The following is a 20,935-nucleotide window of genomic DNA, read 5'->3' as shown; positions in this document are numbered from 1 at the left end:
GGGGCAGCACACTGCATCTCCCTTGTAGACAGTTGGTGCAGTAACAACGATTGTCCACACGGGGGCAGCAGATTTAACGACCTGTGAGCTCAGTTGGAGCTGAAACAAGCTGCTACAGAAAAGTATGAAACACTCCACTCAATGAATCTGTATTATATAATTTCTTTTCTTTCTGTGACAGGTCTTAGTGTTTTTTCCCGTGTTTGTGTGTCTGTTAGCAAAATATTCCATGAACATCTCAACAAATTTTAAAGAAACTTGCAAAAAAAATTGATTTCTTGTAGTGTACAACTGATTAACCTTTGCGCTGAACCGGATTCAAGATGGCTGCCACAGCTACCTGACTTTAGAAAATACAAAAATGGTTATAATTTAGCCAGTTTTAGAGACGTTAGCTACAGTTTGATGGTTTTTCAGCAGAGAGTCATTTACAACATATACAAAGTGTTACTCACTGGGCGAGATCTTTGCTTAAAACTTTGGCCTTAAATGTTGAAGTCAACCCTGTTTGTCTGTTAGCAAAATATCCCATGAAATAATAGATGGATTTCAATGTAACTTTTATAAAATAATCACTATATGTGCATTTACAAATTATTAAATATTGGAGTCAGTCCAAATAAAGATAGCCGCCACAGCTAATAGACATTAGGCTTCACAACCGTATCTCTAACCCCAACAGTTTTACAGATGTTGAGCTATAATTTGACATGGTAGTAGCTGAGAGTCAGTCGCAAAACATGCAATGAGCGTGACATCTTGCAATGTGGTATAAAAGTTTGCATAAGGTTATCTTCAAGGTTTGGCTAAAAACGTCTTTTATTTCTGTTAAATGTATCATCTATTATATTTTATTTTTCACAAATAGGTTTACATGTGTTTATTACCATCAGATATTTATAATCAAAGTTGTTGTTTAATTAAAAGCTTGGGAATCAGGTCAATTTGCAGACGGCTGACACACTCATCGGTGCAAAATGTCCCCAGTAAACTTATTCTAAGCGGTCCCTCTGATGCCACACAGAGGCATAAAACCATCAGTGGTTGCCAAGGCAACTGTGCTTCTCAGCGTGTCAGGCAAACCCTCCTACCCACTGTGGAAAAAAGAGGATGTATTTTTTTAGGGATTTGTTTGGGGAAATATTTAATGGGGTCATAAAAAGCACTGGAAGAGAAAGAGAGAGATCTACAGATGAGAAGGAGTTGGCTTATTTTTATCCTGTTTTTGCCAAACATGATTTCAGCCCTCAGATGAAAAGGTGGTAGAGGAAGAAAGATAAACAGCTGTAGCTGCTGGATCTGCAGCGGCTCACGTGTTTTATTTGACTGTGAACGAGTGATAATAGCAAATGGAAATGGCAGCTGCAGTGCAGCGTTTCATCCTACAGCACAACTCCTTCCACTTTTTAAATACATTTAGTTTTATTTTTCATGTAAGTTCTTAAATTTTGTCTTTCTGTTCATGTCACTTTTAAGTTGCTCTTAACCTAGTTACATTTCAAATACCCATGTGCTGATGGGGTTAGATAAAAGTAATTTTTAAATAAATATGAATGTTTACAATTCCTGGTTTCTTTTTGTCTAGACAGACCGTTGCATTATGAACCAAATGTCAGGATGTTTATCAGGACCAGGTTTATTTTTAGATTCAAAAATAATTTTAACCTTTTTTTTCTTTTAGTTTCTTTCATGGATGCAAACAAAGAGTCACGCTGACTTCACTTTCCAGGCAAGAGGAAATCCACATTTCTTGGACTTTACTACATGGGATACACATCAAACACAGATTGTTTTAGGGGGAGGGAGCATATTTAATGTGTTAAAAGTATTAGGTGTTGTAATGAGCTCCAGTCTGACTGGAACATTTAAATCAAATGAGGGAAAAGAAGAAAAGAAGCAAATGAATCGGAGGGAAATGTGCAGGTCATGTAATGAATTTTCAGATGTAAATTGGGTAAAACAAGAATATATGCAGCTATTTTACGAGGTGTCAGTATGACATTTTACTTATGCATAAAATGTTGTGCTTTTAATTTCAAAAGGCAAGATTCAGGTTTATATGTGTGTGTTCACACTGTCAACCATTTTTATTCAAAGTTTCAGATCTTCTCTTGATGCTAAAGCTGCTTTAACCTTAGAAATGTCTGACCCTGTATGTCGCACATCTGATTGCTCCATCAACATGTTGAGCTGTATGTAAAAACCTGAAAATGAATTATATGAGTAACTGGACAAATTGCATCTCCTGCAAAAATACAATGTGAATGCTTATTGTTGAAGACATTACTGAGAAACAACTGAATGCAACTTAAAAATAGCTGAAATGTAGCTAAAATAGAAGAACAAGACTAAGTTAGCAGAACAAAGCAGAAAGAACAAATATTTGCTGAATTAGGTTTAAATAAGCAATGAGCATAAAAATTTGGAAATCTGTTTAAAAAGCTGAACCTGGAAAATAAACAACAAAAACAAATTGAAAAATAGCTGAAAAGGCAGAAAGAAGCTTAAACTCCCAGAAGGAAGAGTTGAAACTAGAAAAATTAGCTGGAAAAGCTAAAAAAAAAAAAAAACAGCTAAAAAGTAGCTGAAATAGCAGAAAAGGCTAAAACTACGAGTAGTAAAAAAAAAAGCTGAAAGGAGCATAAGCTGAAATTAGCAGAAAGAAGTTTATTAGACTGAAAGTAGCTGAAATTACACGTAAAACTTGAATTAATTCGAAAACAACTGATATTATCTTAAAAATGTCACTAAAACGTAGCTGAAAAGATAGAATAAGCATAAATTAGCAGAATAAAGTAGAAAGAACATGTTTGCTGAAAGAAGCAGAAATTAGCACAAAAAGTGGAAATTATCTGAAAAAAGCTGAAATTAGCAACAACAGCAACAAAAATGCTGAAAAGTAGCTAAAAAGGCAAAAATAAACTTAACTTGCCAGAAGGAAGCGGAGAAAACACATTTTTGTTGAATTAGGCTGAAAAATGTTTAAATGAGTGCCAAAAATGTGGAATTGGCTGAAAAAGCTAAAATTAGCATAAACAGCTATATGGTAGCTGAAATAGTAGAAAAAGCTGAAACTTGCAGAAATAAGCTGAAAGCTGAAATTAGCAGAAAGAAGTTAAAAGAAGCACGAAAATGTTGTAGTTAGCAAAAATAATCTGAAAGGAGCACAAAACAGTTAACAAACAGCTGAAATTAGCAGAAAGTACCAGATTTTGTTTTCATTTGCACAAGGAAGCTGAAAGAAGCTAAACCAGAACAAAATGTGAAAAGAGCAGTAAATTGTTGTAAACAGATCTAAAGATCTGAAGGATGTAAAATGTGTTCAGTTCATTTTCTAGGAGAAAAAAAAAATGTCAGAAAAGGCTAAATATTTCAAAAAGCTTAAGTTGTACCAATACCAAATGTCATAGAAGGGTTGTCCTGAAAGAGCTGAACGTTTTGATATGATCTGTTGAAATAACCTGAAAACTGCAGGGTGAAAAACATACGTAAGAAAAATGGATCACAATAGTGTGAATGCTTCATAAACATTCACACTATTAAAACAACAACTTTAATGGTTTGTTATGTAACTGCAGCAGGTTTAGAAAGAGCATATTTCAGACGTGGGAGACTCACTCACAGCTTTATATTCAAGGCCTCTGTCGTACACTGCTGCCTTTGTGGGCCCAAATAAAGCCTCCACTCATACGTGTCCTTGGACCCAGAAAGTCAACTCAGCGTTGCCCTTCAATCAGACGGAGGCAGGAAAGACGTGATGGACTTTCATCTGCAGAGACTGAGGGAGGAAATCCTGCCACTCTGCTTCCTGCGACCTTTGTCACTCACAAGCAGCTAAAAATTAACCCTGATCAACTTCCACAGCAGGAAGACTCACATCCTTCCGTCCAGGCAAAAAAAAAAAAAAGAAGCAAAAATTGACATAAAAAAAAAATAAAGCAAACTAGAAAATCACGTCAAAAAATGATGAGTGAATGATAAATGACTGCTGAATTTTGATGTCAAATACATCTCGCTAAAAGCTATAGTTCACAAAACACTTATACTAAACATAACAAAATGCTAGTTAGGAGCTAAAAGTAGCAAAAAGGCTAGCTAAAAATAAAGTAATAAAAGTGTAGCTAATAGGATCAAAAGATAAAGACAAAGTAGAAAATGGCTTGCTAACAGCTAAAAATAACAAAAGGATTAATAAAATCAAATTCTAGTTAAAAGTAAAAGTAAAAAAAAAAGTAAAAACATATAGAAGGATTTTAATATGAATTCAAAAGTGAACCGGGAGCCAGTGAAGGGAGGCCAGAACTGGAGTAATGTGCTCTTATTTTGCCTGAACCAGTTAAAAATTTGGCTGCAGCATTTTGAACCAGTTGTAAACGTGCAATGGTTTGACTGATTCCAAAAAGAAGTTAATTGCAGTAATCAAGCCTGGATGTTATGAAGTATGTATTACTTACTTACTTACTTAAATATGTATTACTGTCTCAAGATTACTTTAGGACAGTATGGGCTTCAGTTTAGACAGTCGCCTCAACAACAACATAAAAAAAACAGGATTTAATAATCATTGCATGAATGTTTAGTTTCATGGACGGGTCCGTTTTCACTCCCAGATTAGTGACTATTTGTTTTTCTAAAGGGGTTAGAGAGAAAAGGTCAATACAGTGGTTCTTGACTGTGCCATTAGGTGGAAACAACATGACTTAATTCTTCTTCTCATTAAAACTTAAGAAATTTGAAGCCATCCAGTCCCTGATGCCAACAAGGCAAAGTCAAGAACAGGTTGGATAAAACGTGCACCAGTTTACTTCAGAGGGAAATAAATATGACAGTCATCGGCGTAAAAATGAAAAGGTATGCTGCGTTGATGAAAAATAGCACGTAGTGGCAGAAAAGAGAAGAGGATCAAGGACGGACCCCTGCGGTACCCCCCACCGAAGAGTTGCTGATGTTGAAATAAAATCCTTGTTGTTGCCACAAAAGGTTCTGTCTGTTATGTCAAAAGACAAACTAAAGGTTGCATAAGAAGACAAAAATATGTTGAAGCAGATTTCAAAGAGAACCTTTTCAGACTACATTAGATAAAACTTTATTGATCTTTGGGATTATTCCTAGCAATTCCAGGTGGTAGAAAAAAAAATGGGACAATTAGCAGATATAAATAATGTAAAGTAAAATAAAAAATATACACTAATACACACAGATTTAACATGGAATAATTCAATATAACCAGCTGCTGGCTGTTTTAAGGTGGTGGTGGCTGCTGCTCCTTCCATCCTCTGACCTCCTGTTACTCCTCCTCCCCCCAGGGAGGAGTGGTACAGTCTGATGGTTTGAGGGACAAAGGAGTTTGTCAGTCTCTTGGTCCTGCACTTGGGAAGGAGCAGAGGCTCCTGGTGTGCAGAGGGTGATGCACTTTTTGAAGTAATTAAAGCAAACTAAATGTTATTTTTATGGCAACAATTTTTGTGAGTTAAGTGAAATGTTTTGAGAAGTACAAAAGTTACGAACATGTCCAGAATGAACTGAATGTTTGGAACATAAATGGATAAAACAGCACAAAGTGTGCAAAAGTAGTCTGGTGTCAAAAACATTCAGAAAAATACACTAACAGGAAAACAATGGTGTGAATGCTGAATCAACATTTTAACAACCGGGGGGGAAGTTTTAATGTGAAGAAAGATGTCCAAACAGAGGCCAGGGATGTTGGGGGTGGGGGGTAATCACATAAGAAGGAGGCATTGGGCCTGTGGGCATCGCCGTGGCGACTGGGACATATGAAGGGGTTTCAATGAGGTCATGTGAAATCGGTCAGGAGTATCGCAGTCGTTTTTCACGATGCCTGGCCTAATCTGCCAGACGTGCACCTCCCTGGGGGAACCTCCCTCTGCAGCACAAACAGCCACCCCACACGCTCATTTCAAGCCACTCACGTCTTTGTTGGGGGGCCACTTTTACAGCTTCTGTTTTGTAGTTTGACACAAGCAGTGAATAATGCACCGATTGAGTCTGCATGGCTGTGTGGTGCAGATTCATAATTATGAAAGTTCTGTTGGGTCTTCCATTGGAGAGGTTCTGCTCAACAGCAGGTCCTGCGCTGAATGGACAGCAAATCTGTTCTTTATGGTTTTCTTTTCCAGGCGACTGCTAACACTGACCTGTTTGGCAGTTGCAGCTTGGTTTATTCAAATTGCAGCTTCTTGCGTGCGCTGGCTGTTTTGCATCAGTCCTCATCAGAGGAAATCTCATTTAGAAGTGAAAGTGGAGCCTTTAAACCCCAAACTGAAGCGAGCTGAACTCAGAGGTCCCCTCTCTGCACACACTTTCCGGTTTGCTCTGTTTTCACAAAACTTAAAATCCAGCATTAAAACAGATTTTTTTTTAAACAGTATTGGGGCAAACATACCAAGGAATTTAAGTTATTTTAAAACGTGTGCGTTTTCCTTCTCAAGAGACTTCTCGTCTGAGCACAGAGCAAACACATGCAGCTTTAATGCTTCTTCAGCACCAATCATTTCATTGTGTTTTCACTGCACCAGACTGGGACGAGCTGGATTTAAGAAATTTGTTGGACTGGGTAAGAATTTGTTCCTGACGATGTCAATTTGCATAAAATATTTAATTTGACCTTCTTTTAGTGAGGCCTCCTTATCATCACTTATTTAAAGAAATATTTTACTAAAAGTGAAGAAGAATGCAGCAGCCACTATGAATCCACATAAAAAATAAAATAAATTAACCCCCCTGACAGAAGAAATGGTGTCAGAAGAAGCGCGTTTATTACGGCTGCATGATGTCATTTTGTTTAGACTGAAAACGAAACATTTTTTTCTCAAAGTGACACCTACGAATAAACTATTTAGTACATTAAAACATCTGTTCATGCTTGACCACTGGAGTAATGCTCACACAGGAAGTGAGACCCCCCCCCCCCCCACACACACACACACACCATCACCTTCATTGTAGAAGAAGGAATGTTGTAATTGAAACCACGTGTGTTGTAGAAACAAAGTCTGCAAATATCTACGAGTGCAGGATTCAGCCTTGAATCTAAACTGAACTTATTCTTTTTAGACGTTAAATTGTGACCTACTTTGGTTTCTGCACACAGACACACAACATGCTGGCCTACAGCCGTTTCTGCAGCTGTGTGGCTAACTTAAATTAATTTTAGAAATCATTTATGGAAACTTTTCTGTGCATCTGCATATAGCAGTCTGAAAACATCTGTATTGTGCGATGAAGACATGAGATTTTTGACGTATCTCGAGGGACGGTTTATGTTTAGTATGATGGATCAAATAGATGTTTCATAATGCCATTTTATTTACATTACAGATAAAGAATGGCCAATCCCCTGTTGGTCATATCACATATCACCTGTTAAATTTGACACAACAAATAATTACAAGTGTTCCCATGAATAACACATCAGATTCAAATTAGTGGAGATCATGCAGAACATTTTAAATGAACTCGTGAAATACTCCTTACAGAAAAATGATTCTAACAAAATAACACATCAGTTGTGGTAAAACGTTGTACATATATTTTGATACACTATATTTTATTAAATCATCATTTTAACTATTAAGCATCAACAAATTACATTTATTTGATTGAAACTGGTAAATCAAAAAGGATAAACAAATCCATTGTGGAAGAACAAAGCTCCTGCACAATGTTAAACAGGCTGTAGAAAGTTACAAGTTGAATAATTTGAACAAGAATGTTAGAATTTTAAAAAGTAATATTGTCAAAAGCATTAAGTTCAAGGTACAAGACAACGACAAAACAAATGGTTGACTACATGCGAACTTTAACATTTATAAATTAGTTTATAAGCGTATATATTTAATGCATGCAGGAAATATTGTTTTTTATAACTATCTCATGTTTGCAAGTTACTATCTCATGATGTATAAAGTCATAGTTATGAGGAAGGTATAACAAAGATATATTATTATTATGAAATGCTAATTCATTATTTCATTCTCATAAATATGAGATACAGTTTTAAATGAGACTCTCCTAATTTTAATTTAGAGGATTATTTTCTCTTATCCCTGTGATGAAAATGAGCTTAGATATAAGTGAATACGAAATAATAAACTAATTGAATATAAATAAAATCATAGTTATATTCATCTTAAATTTCTCCTGCTGCCTGGGGTCACGTGAAGCTGATCAACGCTGACGCTCAGCACGAGCTGGAATCAGGATTTAATAATCTTTACGTTAAGGTCACGTTTATGAAAACAACTTCCTGTTTAGAATTTCAAAATAAAAGCAGCGCATAGTTGAAATGCGGCCACGCGTGGGTAAACCAAAATGTTATTTCACAGTTATAATTAAAAAAAATTGAAAAAAAAATCTGTTACAAATTTAAAAAGGCCCATTGTAGATGATATCTCGTGTGAACACCGTACTTTCTCTTTTGTTTTTAGTAAAATTGTACTTCCGGTATTGTTCACGCTCCGCGTCGCGGTGCTTGACGCAGCAGCGCGCGCGGCTCTCCTGATATGAGTGGAGTGAAGGCGTATTTGGAGGGATAACGACAGCAGGCTCGGTCAGTGTGAGCTTAAAGCCAACCTGCTGCTGCAGACCCAGCTCTCAGTGACGGACCAACAGAAACGAGCCGGAAGGAGTAGAAGAAGTGAGGCGGTTTAAATGGCCACATTATTCCCCTAAAGGGAGACGCTGCTGCCCGTGAACCTCCCACCAGTATAATAATAATTATAGCAATAATACCCAATGCGTCCTGGAGACCAGGGCGTGCATTTTGAGTAAATTAGACGCAAAGGAAGTTTTTGGAACCGGGGAGATTTGCTGGCTGCAGACATGAACGAAGACAACCAAGGTAGTAAATATGATTTATTCAGTCGATGTATAATGGTTATTTATATGCACGTGTAACTGTCAGAAAGCGTCTGCACCTGGGTAATAATAATAATAATAATAATACCTATAGATGGATCACATGCAACACAAACGGTATTTTCCTGGACTGACATCCTACATGGAATCCCCCCACCCACTGGCTCCTGGGTTGCTTTACTGGTTTCAAGTTCAGTCCAATCTGATGAGCCTGATGTGTTTATTTAGGATTGAAAGGTTGACCCAGACTGCGAGGTGATGATTCAGCCTTTAGCATGTTATCAGGTGTGAGTGGATAAGTGTGGATGATTGACAAAAGCGTCCCTGTCATTGTCCCACAGGCAGTTAGTGTTGCATTCAGTGGACCTGTGTTTATCCAAGCCTTTGTCAGCTGTGCTGCTGTCACTGTGGCCCCACAGAGTGTCCCATGCATGCTCACCAAAGCGTATAGCCATGAAAGACAGATTAATGTACTGACTTTTGGCAAAAGCTCCATTTGTTTTTAAGAATGGGCCGGCAGGGCATAAGATGCTGTGTGGGCTGCATCGATTCAGAGAGCAACACGTTCACTCAGGAGTTTCCAAACTCTGATAGAGCCTGTTTACAAAATGAACACTGATATATGCAAACCTTGTTTCTTCCAACTAAACAGGATGCAGTGCAACTATACCACCAAATATTTATACTGCAGCTGTAAAGTGTCTTGCATCTTTGATGGAAAATGGCTCCCCTATTTGCAGATTTTGCATAAACTTTGATTCTACGGTTCTGGTCCATGAAACCTTTTGTGCATTTGGCCCCACTCTTAGTTGATCATAGTAAACTGCACCATTGTTTAGTTTAGCTCTGACCCTGCAGGTGAAGAGACACTCTGCAGTGATCTCCCTCAGTATGGTTGTCTTTTCTACTTGTTCACTCCAGTGGGAACAAGACTAATAATTACTGGCCGGTTTGACACGAAGCTGTGGTTCTGCTGTCCCTTGGTGGCCCACGTCATCAGCGTTTAGCCCGCACATATGCTGTCGTGATGGTGAGCAGGAAAAGCTGACAACAGCCAGGAGCATATAAGCACACTCACATCCCTGCAGGATAACACACTGACACACAAATGACATCATTTCTCCTTCTGGTGCTTTTTGCTGTGAAGATGTCCGTACGGATGGATGGATATTAATGACCTAGAATGATAAGAGAGTTGATGCAGTTTTAACCACAGACTCTCCTCTCAGCTGGAATAAATAATGTCCTGAACGCTGCAGGAAATTAAAGCGTCAGTTTTCACTTTTTGTGTGTGTGTGCCTGATTTTCCTCTTAAATCACAATATTCTTATAATTTGAGCAAGTTAGCATCACACACGCCTACACAAGATCCGACAGCAGAGTAGGATGCTGCGGGGTGCGGAGCAGGATAGGTGGGGGGTGGCGGTGCTTGCTGGGATTACATGCTTGAATCTGCTCGGGATGATGCTGCGCGTGGGTGGCAGCTTGGTTGACGAGGTTTGATACCTGACTGTCATCGCTCATGTGGTGACACACACTTACTGCACAAGGCCACAATCAGAGAGGGAGGGAGGACTGAAAAGTGGCAGCCACAATGAGGTGTTGACTGTCCCAGGGAGAAAAGTGTGAGGCTGGAAACATGTGTGACTGTACAGAGTGAAATAGTTGTGAGACGTTTTTGAACGGGAATGAGGTTGTGAGTTGTGTATAGAAAACTGGATGAAATGACTGGAAGAAGATGAAAAATTTCACAAGCGTGACCCCCCCCCCCACACACACACACCTGTCAATCAAAGTCAGTGATGGGGAGAAGGGAATGAACTAGATATTCTTACCTTATCAGTTCTTCAGTGGATTACAGCCTTCATCTCTTCATTTGTTGTTGCTGTTGTCCATTGTTGTCATCTTTCTTTGTTGAAATCAGGTCTCTCTTGTAAATGAGTCCTCGAGGCTCAATGGGATTTACCTGTATAAATAAAGGTTGATTGATCTCTGTGACAATAATATCCATCCATGACCCATCGATCAGACCTGGTTTCAGCAGGGATACATACCCCCCCCCCCTTTTTTTCTGCCTGATAGTGAATGGTTGTAAAACTAATATCTTATGTTGAAGCCAAGTAAGTATTGTGGCAGGAATGACTTTTGTTCCACTTTACAGAGATGAATAAAACTTTTTTTATTTATTTCTAACAAGTGTTGATCCTGTGAAGCACATTGACAGTTCATATTTTTATATTGTGGATTGGTAAAAGATGATGGATGGATTCTCTCTCTCTCTGTGTCTCAGCCTGTCTGTCTGTCTGTCTGTCCTTCTCTCTGACTGTATGTCTCTCTGTCTGTCTGTCTGTTACTCTCTCTCACTCTCTCTGTCTGTCTGTCTCAGTCTGTCTCCGTCTGTCTGTCTTTCTGTCTCTCTCTCTCTGTCTGTATGTCTCTCTCTTTGTCTGTCTCTGTCTGTCTGTCTTTCTGTCTCTCTCTGTCTGTATGTCTCTTTCTGTCTGTCTGTCTGTCTGTCTGTCTGTCTGTCTGTCTTTCTATCTGTCTCTCTCTGTCTGTATGTCTCTCTCTTTGTCTGTCTCTCTGTCTGTCTGTCTGTCTCTCAATATATAATTAAAATCACTTTATTAATCTCTCAACTTTTCATCTAGTGCTGCCACAGCTCCTTATTTTCAGGTTAACTATTTGCAGAAACTGCTGATGTTCCCGTCTCATCTGCATTTTATGTTCTTTGGGTCAAAAAGTAGAGTAGGTCAGTCTCTAAACAAACGTGGTTCGATCCTCAAAGTTTCCAAGTCTCCTATGACTAAAATTTTTTTTTTGGTTTCATTTAGACCTGCTGGAAATGTTACCTCTGCATTTCTTTCCATTTTGCTGTCCTCTGTTCATTCCAGTGGATCTGCTGCAGTTTTCCTGTAGTCTTGCTAATTTACTGTTCTCTGTGCAGAACTGGCTATATAGTGGGTTTGTAGTAATCCACGTGACATTCAGCAGTAAAATGCCTTATGCCACAACATTTTCTGAACGTTCAGTGGGCCAACAATAGCAGCCAAAGCTTTGTTGAAGAGAAGCCCGTCTGACAGATTGTAGTTTACTGTAACACATTCTTGTTCTGCTTGATCAACTGTGATGAGCCATCAGACCTCCTCCGCTGTTTCAGTGTCTGCTTTATTTTCACTTGTTGAGCAGAGCAGAGGAAGCTTTATGAATGATGTCTGTATGGTATGAATCAAGACATTTATGATAGACTCTGGCCTCAGAGCAAACCTTGTGATGGTTAATAATTTTGACTACAGGCTGCTCTATTTACACACTGAAAATGAGCCATTTAAGCTTGACAGATTAGAACGTGTGCTTCAGTGTGTTTGGTCTATGGGATTGTGGCACTCTGAAACTAACGAGCTGGGTGTAGAGATCTTTGAGCCGGTGGGACAACATCCTGCAGGATTTCAGATCACTGGAGTTGATTTCACAGCAGCTGTCCCCCTCAGAGGGACATCCTTAATCCATCACAGGAACAAACGATCCTGCAGCAGTGTGATTCTTTCTCATCCGTACCTGAACCGTCTTGAGAAGGGTCACCTGTCTCACAGAGTTCTGGAGCACTTTGGAGGAAACTGTTCTGTCCCGGATGTTTAGGATCCTGAGGACCCTCCATCACTCAAACAGAAAGGCTCTGTGTGACAGTGAAAAACCCGAGGGAGCATGCAGGGGAGACCTAAAGCTCAAAACATGTCGGACCCTGACAGAAACGAGGTTTTCAGTCCCCATCACTGTCCACATTCAGCAACAGGTATTAAAAGTTATTTCAAACAAGTCATAAAGTTATACATGACTTGCAAATTATTACAACTTTACTTTCACCACCCACATCTTAAAGCTTCATATTTAGAGATTAAAAACATAAATTTGTTAAAAGTCTTCCATTCTTGCACTTGTAATTTCCAAAAGTCCAATTTCTCCGATACAACATGAATATATTTTCTATTTGCTTCATCAATCAACTTTTATTTAGACAGGTAAATCCCATTGAGCCTCGAGGACTCATTTACAAGAGAGACCTGATTTGCTTTAGTGTGTTTAACGAAAGCATCCGTTTTCGTCTTGCCTTTTTCCACTCCCACCAGTGTGACTCACTTCTGTTAAACGGTGTTTGTTTTGACTGTTCACTCCCACTCCTCTTTTCTACCGATGGCCGAGCAGTCAGGCTCACATGGCTCACTGGCTGCTTCAAAAATCAGCACACAGTTGGAAAAGACTCCTGGCTTCTTAGCGAGGCTCCACATTACTGTGAGCTCTTAACTGAGTGTGTTTCATTTTTTTATCAAAAGGTCAATGAACACAGAAGGCCCTTGTTGAGTTTAACTTTCCTGATATCTGATAGCGCGGTATAATAGACCATGACGTTCTCTCATTGGCCTAAATGGGACTCGGCAGACTTTAAGCCAGACCAGCCCATATGGAAATGAAATTTCTGGATTTAGTATTCATCTGTGAGCTACTGCAACAAAAACATGAAGCCAGGTAAACATTTCACGTGTAAATCCTCAGATCTACCTTGAAAGGATTTTTAAACCACTTTTTATATGTAACTTATGGCAGCATTTACAGTTTGTGTGCAATGGATGGAAAAATAGCTTTGGGGGATTTCACCGAAATATTGATTTCCTCCACCGCTCAGAGCAAGTACTGGTAAGAATCCACAGCTCAACACAGTCACAGACTGTCTTTATAACTTTAAAACAACCATAAGACTCACAGAGGGGAGATTCAACTTTCAGAAATCAGACTCTCTGAAGTAAATTTCAGATGACAAATGTTTCGCTTCTTTGGAATTTGGCAGGTTTTAGGATTGATTCTGGGCTCCGTTAATACGTGTTTGTGTGTAAATGTGCTCAAAGTCCAAGTCTGTTGGAAAGGGAAGAGAAAGCTCACCAGCGTGGACAGGAAAAGGAAGCGCAGGAACAGTTATGTAAGTATTGGAAAATCATTAAAACATGCAGGAAAAAGGTGTATTCCCCCAAGACCGTCTGTGGATACGCGGCTTCTCACTCTAAAAATGCATCATCAAGCCGACATTGAGTCTAACGTATTCAGACAAGTGAGTTTTAGGACTCGAATTTCATACGAAGGGAATAAAACTTTTTCCATCACTGATAAATGGAACGATACACGTTCAGCAACCAAACTGCAGTAGTTGCATCAGCTTGCACTTAAAAAAAAAAAAACTCCTCTGCACCTTTTAATTAATATCTGTTGTCCAGTCAACTCTTGGACCCTGAGTTTGTGTTTAGTGAGCTCCTGGCAGGACCTCCAGACTGTCACATCCCTCTGGTCTTCCCCCTGGGTCTGGAAGCTAAATCTCTCATGCCACCTCTAGCTTTCAAGAAGGCATTTGAAACATTCAGGGACTTCTTCAGGAGCTTGACGTGTGAATAAATTACAGTAGATCATCATCGGTTTTTACTCTAACTTGTAAAATCTGCGTCTCTTCCTCTCCGACCCACACTCACCTTGAGCTGCAGGTGCATCATTCTGATTTCTTTCATCTTTTCAAGTGAAAGAAGACGAGTCTAAATTGCCTTGCCGATGCTGTGAAAAGAGCTGAGGTTGTTTTTGTCTTTGCTTACATTGACCATCAACGGCTCTGCGATTTTTAGGGAAATCAGCTGTGCTCGGTTTGTTACAGAGAAAAGCTGCTATACAAACTGTCAGTGTGTGTGTGTGTGCAATGGTGTGTTTTGTCTCTTTAAATTATTCTGAGTGTGTTTAGGCAGGGAATGAAGAAGTGAAACAGATGCAGAGAGAGAGAGACTGATGGCTGCAGTCTTATCAGTCAGATCCTTAAAGTAGGTTAGTGGTACAAGGCTCATCCCAGCTGTGGATACCTCTAATTATTCATGAAGGCACAAACGCATGCATAAATGCACACGACTGTGATCACGTGTTTGCATCTCTTTATATATTGTGTGCATACATTTTCACTTAGAGGATTATCATGCGTAAATGTGGGAGCTCAAGTGCAGAAGGATAAAGATGACTGTGAGTGAATTTTAGGTCAGAGGATTGGAGTCAGTTTCACACTCACACATACTCACAAATATATTCAGAAAACACATTTTTATCCAGGGGGGGGGGGGGAGTAGTGGCCAAAGGAGAAGTGCCTTCCAGATGTTTTCAGTCTGTGATCTATCGTTTGTTGTGTCACTGGGATTTTCTGCTCCTTGCTCCTCATTTTAAAGCTCCTTCCCTTTGCCCTGACCTTTAAATTCTTACATTGTTTTGAAAAACGGGCTGGACATTGTTGCTGCGGTACGGATCGTAAAGTTTTTAATAAATGGCCATGAGAGAGCAGGTCGAGGTGAGAGGGTTACAGAATCCTAAAAGGCCGCTTGTTTCCACCAGATTAATGGCAGCTCAGCTCGTGGAACACAAGAATACACACCCCCAACCCCCCACCCACTCACCCACCCACACACACACACACACACACACACACATTCTCTACCTAACCACATTCACAGCACATGAACTCATCACACATTTGTGTCAGAACTCCAACATGATCAGATGTGATTGATGAGCCATTTTTATAAATACACACACACCACCAGAGAGTGGCTTTATTCTTGCTGTAGGTCCTGAACGCAGGATTTTTTCATGCATGTGTCTTTGACACCTGAATTTATGTCATCAGTGACGTTAGCGTCTTGGTATTTTAGAAACATGATGCAGCCGTTTCATCATTAGTCCCCTGATGAATCGACACGGATCATACACAAACCTGAGCAATAATAAGTAATTATTGTGTCTCTTTAGGGCAAATTCTGTAAACATCAACAGTTTTCACTTCGCTGAAACTCTCAGGAGATTTGTTGTTGTCATGCCTGCGAGCTGTCAAGAGGCCATGGATGTGTTGAGTTTCACAGAAGGACAGCGTATTTCCAGCCCTCGTAGGGAAGAGGAAATAAATGTGCTGGCCTTGGCTTAGATGAGAACAGCTGATATTCAAAAATATATTGTAAAAGTTTTTTTTTTTCTTTTGCACTTGAGGAGGAAGTACGTGTTTGCGATCTTGTGTACAGCCAAACCCTGTGCGCCTTCATTTTCATATCTTTTTCACATCAGTTTCCTCTTTATTGCTGTATATGAGCCTTATTATCTGAAAACTTTGAATGCAGGAGATTATATAAAGAGTTTAATTCTTAGGTTGTCTATGGAAAACCCGTCGGCCTATTTTAAAGTGGTTGATAATCCCCAATCTTCTTTACACTCAGTGATTGTCTTGCAATATACACAGTTCTTTTAGCAATTTGTCTGTTTTGTGAGTTTTTCTACTGAGGACTTACATGTAGTAGACAGTTCATTGGTTCAAAGCTGGATAGATTCCTTAAACTCTTTTTCCTTAAAACAAAAGACAACAAAAAACCTGAAATTGAGGTTTCTGTAAATTTTTATCCATCACAAAAAAAAAAAAAACTTCAAAGAGGCATCTGTGGGATGATGAATTATAAATACATCGAGTTATATAACATAAAAGTTTGATCTGAACAAAACAAAGTAGAGTCCAAGAACAGTTGATGTACTATTGATTTACACAAAAGATCTAAATGACATGAAATAATTTTCCATTAAAACTGTGTCAAATGATCCATAATGCTTTAAGAACTGCATTTTATCCCCTGAGTCTTAGCTGTGGAGAATTTGAGCCATTTGAACGAGTGATTCAACTAAGTTTTGTTGATTCTGTTTGATCTATAATTACACTTGTTTACCGTTATTATAAAATTAAGTCCACTTGTGCACATTTTGCCCATTGCTTAAGAAGATTTTACAGTGATCCCTCACCTATCCCTTGGGTTACTTTCCAGAGACCACGCAGTAGGTGACAATCTGCAAAGTAATGGCGTTACATTAATTTTATTATTTATATATATATTACGGCTTTATAAACCTTTCCCACTCTCTTATAAACACTTCATATGCTCTTAAACCCTTTGGCGATGAAGATGATGACGATGAAATGAATGTACAGAACACATAATATAAAAAAACGTGTTTAAAAAAACCCGCGATACAGCTAAGCCGCAAAAAGTGAACTGTGATATAGCGAGGGACGACTGTAATGCCTTTCAGATTTCAAATCTTTAACTTATTCTTCAACGACTTGTTTGCCTCACGCACACACAAACACACAATTGTGCAGGAAAGAACACCACCAGTAAAGATATTAGTGATAATGTAGCAAAGTTACAAAACATTTCAAAGTTTGCACAGAGGAAATGGAGCAACACTGCAGGAGGTTACCGTTCAGTTAGTGGCGTGGCCTCAATGTAAAGGACAGGTTCTTGGTTCTGATCTTGTTTGTGACCTTTCCTCTCGGTGGAGTTTGTGTCGTCCTTGCATGAGATTCTAAATGGACTGTAGGTGTGATTTAAAGCATGCCTGCCTCACTTATTTCTAATAAAGCTGACTGAAAGGGATTGATGTCTTCTAAATAAACTGAACCATCTCACTTGCTGTTCACACACTTTTCTTGTTTGACTTTCATACTTAAGTTTTCATTTCTTGTTCAGACGATCCCACAATCAGGATATTTAAATTTATTTTATCAGTACTCAGTCTTAAAGGAGTTTATGATTTGCGTAAGTAAAATTCAAGTGAAGAGTTCAAATAAAGGCCTCGCGTTTGCAGAAGCTAATAATCTGTCAAATCTCTTCACCCTGAACCTGAAGAAGAGCGATTTGAGCCGCCTACATATTTTGTGTTGAAAGAATGTTTTTCAGAGGTTTTAACTCCGTTATCAACTCTATTTTCTTTCCTTTGTTCCACCTCCTCCTCATCCTCCTCCTCTTGCTGTCTGGTAACAGTAAAAGTGGACGGAGGTCTGCTTGGCAGCTGGAGCATCTTTCTCTCTTCCTGACTTTTTCTTCCTTGCATGGAGAATATTCCCCAGATTTTGGGCCCAAACTCACAATAAACAGATCACAGTGCTGTCTTCCAAGTAATCTTGGTCACAAATGTTCTGTTTGCCTTCTCAAAACCCCTCATAAAGCAGGCTTTGTAATTTATTTCTTAAATCTACAAGAAAGAGGACTTCTTTGCAGAGAACTTTGTATTTAGTGTGTAGATTATTTTCCAAGAAAATGGTATCTTCATCTTCTGTCAGTCATATATATATATATATATATATATATATATATATATATTCTTTCTTTCTTTCAAATAACACAGTCATGCTTTGATTTTAACTGAAGCTGGAAACAAAACAAGCTCAAGTCAACTGTTTTATCATCTACAATACACACCATGGGTGACAGGGCCTTCTGCTCTGTTGCTCGTCGTCTGTGGAGCACCCTCCCCGACCATCTAAGGATACCCCAGACTACAGAAAGCTTTAAGAAAGGACTGAAGACTTTCTTATTTGAAAGATTTTATAGTGTTTAAATGTATTTTCAATCCTGCTGTTTTTAGTTTTTCAATGTTTTAGTCAATGTTTTATTCTCTCTATCTGTTTTATATTGTAGCACTTTGAGATTGTAAAATTGAATAAATTATTATTATTATTATTATTACAATCATTGTTTTTGATTAAAAACACATTATAGACTTTGTGTGCTTTTGTTTCTAGTAAATTACAGCCCGATGAGTGGTGTGTTAAAAAATGCTTTGCTTTTATCTGGTTAGCCTGATGGTTATACTGGTAATCCTAGGGCTCAATGGCTGATGTCCTGCATATTTGAGCAGTTTCCCTGCTCCAGTACACCTGATTAAATGGTAGTGTTACATGTTTAGCATATTACTATATGTTAATCACTTATTCATTTACATCTGTTGTGTTGAGGCATAGATATCTCTAAAACATGCAAGATGGTGGCCCTCAAGGACCAGTATTGGGCACCACTGACTTGCTGGCTTTTCGTTGATTGCTCCAGCACTGTGGAGATATTTAAATGAACATCACATGCAGCATTCAGAGAAACTGTTGGGCAAGTCTCACAGCTAGCACCACACCAAACTGTAGTTCGTTATAACAAAGTCCATGCTCAATAATCCAGGTATAAAAGCCAACATTTTTCAGTAGTTCAGTATCTGTTAAATTGACAGTTTTTGCCATTTTGTGTTTTAGACTGTTTAGCTGTGTCAGCCATGTTGAGTCTGGTTGGCTCCTAAATTTGATCTTTTGCAAAGATATATTGTATCTAATGATTACTTTTAGAGGTTTTTATTTAAATCTGTCCTTTGGTTCATGAGAAATTTTACTAATAGACAGACAGCCAAATTAAACTTGGCAATGAGATCCTATACGCAAGTAATATAGTTATAAATGCAATTTGATAATATACAAATTTTTCAAAATCATAGTTAAATATGGGTTGCAAATATCCCCAGCTTATTTGTATTTATAGTCACAATTATTTTTATTCAGTTTTGTTTATGTTAAAGATACATATTAATTGTACGTGATAAACCTTCCTACCAAAATGAGGAGAAAAGTCACAATAACTATCTAAAACTTAGATGTAAAGCAGACGATGGACACTACTGTTATTAAACAGACATCTATCAGAGAAATACATGTAGTAGATTTTCCCAGAAAAGGAAACATCTTCTCATCTTACAAATAGTCCTGCTGTGCCAAGTTAAATTTGCTGAGCTTTGGCTGATTAGACAGTTGGAGGTTCAGTGAGGGGTTTAGCCATTGTTGGCAAAGTTCTGTTTGGACTGTGACAGTTTCTAACATTTTGGACCCATTCCCTAAGAATAAAAAGGCCAAACGTTCTTGGAAAGAAAGCATGTCACGCTACCTCTTAAAACATAAGCTTTATATCTGTAAAGTTGACTGAGTTACAACCATTTAAGGTTAGTTGGCTCTGGTGGCCATCTTGAATCAAGTTTACTCCAGAATAATCAGTTGCACATGGATGCAACAGAATGTTTTGGTGATTCCTAAATAAAATTTGGGACCAACTGAACAACTCATGTAACTGCCTGGAAATTTGTGTCCATCTACTTTACCCAGAAATCTTGACATTTTTTAATCAGTCCGGAAGGAACTCAATGACGACATTGCATGAAGAGTACTGATGGGGTAGGGCCATAGTTCAAGTTCAAGTTCAAGTTTCTTTATTGTCATTTGCATCACATGTGATACATAAGGTGGAACAAAACTGTGTACTCAGAGTAATATTGGATTACAACTAAGCAAATCTAACTGTACATCTAACAAATAGAGCATCCTCCAGTGCTTAGTTTTGCTGCCCAAATTGGTCCTTCTTCAATAGGAAGTTGATTTTATTAACAGTCAAACTTGCGCTCAGTTTGGAAAGTTCTTGTCTAGACAGAGTTGAGAATATAAGGGGCTTTAGATGCAGTAAAAAAAAAGCAGAAAACAAAAATTACAGCTTCATTTAAAATGATCACTAAAGCAGCTGCACTGTTGTTGCATGAGCTTGATGAAACAGAAAGTTGTTATCACCTTTAAGTTTTCTCTCTATTTGGTAAAACAGAACATATGACTGACTTCTATACTGCGTTTGAATTCTTAGATATTGCGACCTAAAAACAAACCAATCAAAGTGTTTTTTTATTTTAAATTCAAAGGGAAGAGTGTGCTTCAGAGTGAAAATTGGCAGATTTAGTTCTTGTACATGAATAAGTGGGCTCTGTGATGAGACTGTCTTGCTTCAAGGGTTCTCTCAAGACTTTGAAGAATCAAAAGAACATGTTTTGTTTGATGTAACATCAGATTTTTTTAATATAATATAATTTTAATGAAGGGGATGCTGTGGCTGTTTCCTCTGAGATATGAGCTAACAAGTGACTACTGCAGACTTTTATACGTCAGTTCTTGAGCAAGCTTTGAACACGAGCCCTTTTTTGCCCCCGTCGCAGACGAAAGAGGAAGAATTGAAAAACCGTCTGTCTGTCCATCTGCTAGTGCATGTTGTGAGCATGACAACATGACTGATTACTCACATGTATGTATGTATGTATGTGTGTGTGTGTGTGTGTGTGTGTATGTATGTATGTATGTGTATGTATGTATGTGTATGTG

The 20,935-nt window shown here is 38.5% G+C and overlaps 1 protein-coding gene across 1 annotated transcript in view; it reads left to right on the top strand.

Annotated features, from left to right (window-relative positions):
* The first annotated feature begins 8,744 nt into the window (after window positions 1-8,744).
* Window positions 8,745-20,935, top strand: part of LOC119421633 (cytohesin-3) — a 46,876-nt gene continuing 34,685 nt past the window's right edge. The window contains exon 1 of the mRNA XM_037688982.1: window positions 8,745-8,860. Coding sequence (XP_037544910.1) covers window positions 8,842-8,860 — 19 coding nt within the window. The 5' untranslated portion in view covers window positions 8,745-8,841. The remainder of the gene's footprint in view (window positions 8,861-20,935) is intronic.

Source organism: Nematolebias whitei, chromosome 15, assembly GCF_014905685.2.
Source record: "Nematolebias whitei isolate Nwh7 chromosome 15, NemWhi1, whole genome shotgun sequence".
Classification (NCBI taxonomy): domain Eukaryota; kingdom Metazoa; phylum Chordata; class Actinopteri; order Cyprinodontiformes; family Rivulidae; genus Nematolebias; species Nematolebias whitei.
Note: the sequence above shows the minus strand (reverse complement) of the source record. Positions and strands in the feature narration are given on the sequence as shown.